General features: G+C 29.3%; 1 protein-coding gene across 1 annotated transcript in view; it reads left to right on the forward strand.

Annotated features, from left to right (window-relative positions):
* Nucleotides 1-281: 281 nt before the first annotated feature.
* LOC103599419 (cytoplasmic dynein 2 heavy chain 1-like) overlaps nucleotides 282-1,525 on the forward strand; it is a gene marked incomplete at its 5' end in the record, with an annotated part of 226,059 nt that continues 224,815 nt past the window's right edge. Inside the window, one exon of the mRNA XM_008583524.1 lies at nucleotides 282-384. Coding sequence (XP_008581746.1) covers nucleotides 282-384 — 103 coding nt within the window. The remainder of the gene's footprint in view (nucleotides 385-1,525) is intronic.

The following is a 1,525-nucleotide window of genomic DNA, read 5'->3' on the forward strand; positions in this document are numbered from 1 at the left end:
ATATATATAATTTATTTATTTATTTATTTATTTTTTCTGTTTACCATAGACAACCCTTGGAAGTCTGTTGAGGCTTATGAACCCCTCTTAGAATAGTGTGTTTAAATGCATAAAGTATAATATATGTAGGATAACCAAGAATACCAATTACTATACTGAAATACACTTCCACTCATAGGTAGAAATTGGCATTCCTGTGAGTTTAAGATGACTGAAAAATTTATAGCATGATTATATATTTAAGAAATTACAAAGATCATTTACTATATTTTCTTTTTCAGGTGCGGGCCAAATTTACTGTTGATGATTACAGTCACTATTTTTTTACTCCTTGCATTCTTACTCAGTGGGTTCTTGGCTTATTCAGATATGATTTAGAAGGAGGTAAGTTTTGCTATTATGTTTCTGTACATTTATGCTGTATTTGCATTTGTAATAGATATATTAAATGAGTATTTTAACAGTGATCTAAAGTTGTAATTAAAATTATAATATTCATGTTACATTTAAATATTATGATTAAATTTGAATATTACTATTAAAATAATATTTTATTATATTCCTTTATAGTATTTTATTATTCTTACCAATAAAACTTAATTTTGGGAAAAATAAAATCATTATTCTTTGTAGCCAAAGCATGTTTAATATGCTTTTTGGAATTGATATTGTTATTGAATAACTAGAGATAGTGTTTAATATAGCCTTTAAGTAATCACAAACATACCAGGTCATCAGCAAAATGAATTTTAACTTTTTTTTCTTTTCTTNGGTAAGTGTGGATTCTGGATTGATATGTCATTGTGGTTTTAATTTGCATTTGGCTAATGGGTAGTGAAGTTGAACATTTTTGTGTGCTTATTTGCCAGCTGTATATCCTCTTTGGTGAAATGTCTCTTCATATCTTTTGTCCATTTTCTAATTGGATTGTTGTCTTTTACTACTGAGTTTTGAAAATATTTACATATTCTAGATACTAGTCCTTTTTTGGATATATGGTTTGCACATATATTCTCCCACTCTGTAGCTGTGTCTCTTCATCCTCTTAACAGGGTCTTTCACAGATAAGAAGTTTTTAATTTTGTGAAGTCCAAATTATCAATTTCTCCTTTTAAGGATCTTTTGGTGTCAAATTTAAGGACTCTGTCTAGTCCTAGATCCTGAAGATTTTCTCTTACATTTTTTTCCTAAAAGTTTTATGGTTTTATGTTTAACATTTGAGTCAGTGGTCCATTTTGAGTTAATTTCTGTATAAGGGATGAGACTTAGTTCAAGGTTCATCATTTTGCCTATGGATACCCATTTGCTCCAGCACCATCTCTTAAAAAGCCTATTTTTCTGCCTGAGTTGCTTTTGCACCTTTAGAAAAAATTAGTAGTGTGGGTCTATTTCTGGGTTCTCAGTTATGTTCCACCGATGTGTGTCTTTGCTTCTGCCAATACCATTCCATCTTGATTACTTTAGCTACTATATAATAAGTCTTGAAATTGGGTAAACTGATTTATACTTCTTTCTTAAAATTGTT

Source organism: Galeopterus variegatus, unplaced genomic scaffold (genome assembly GCF_000696425.1).
Source record: "Galeopterus variegatus unplaced genomic scaffold, G_variegatus-3.0.2 Scaffold2954, whole genome shotgun sequence".
NCBI classification, from domain to species: Eukaryota; Metazoa; Chordata; class Mammalia; order Dermoptera; family Cynocephalidae; genus Galeopterus; species Galeopterus variegatus.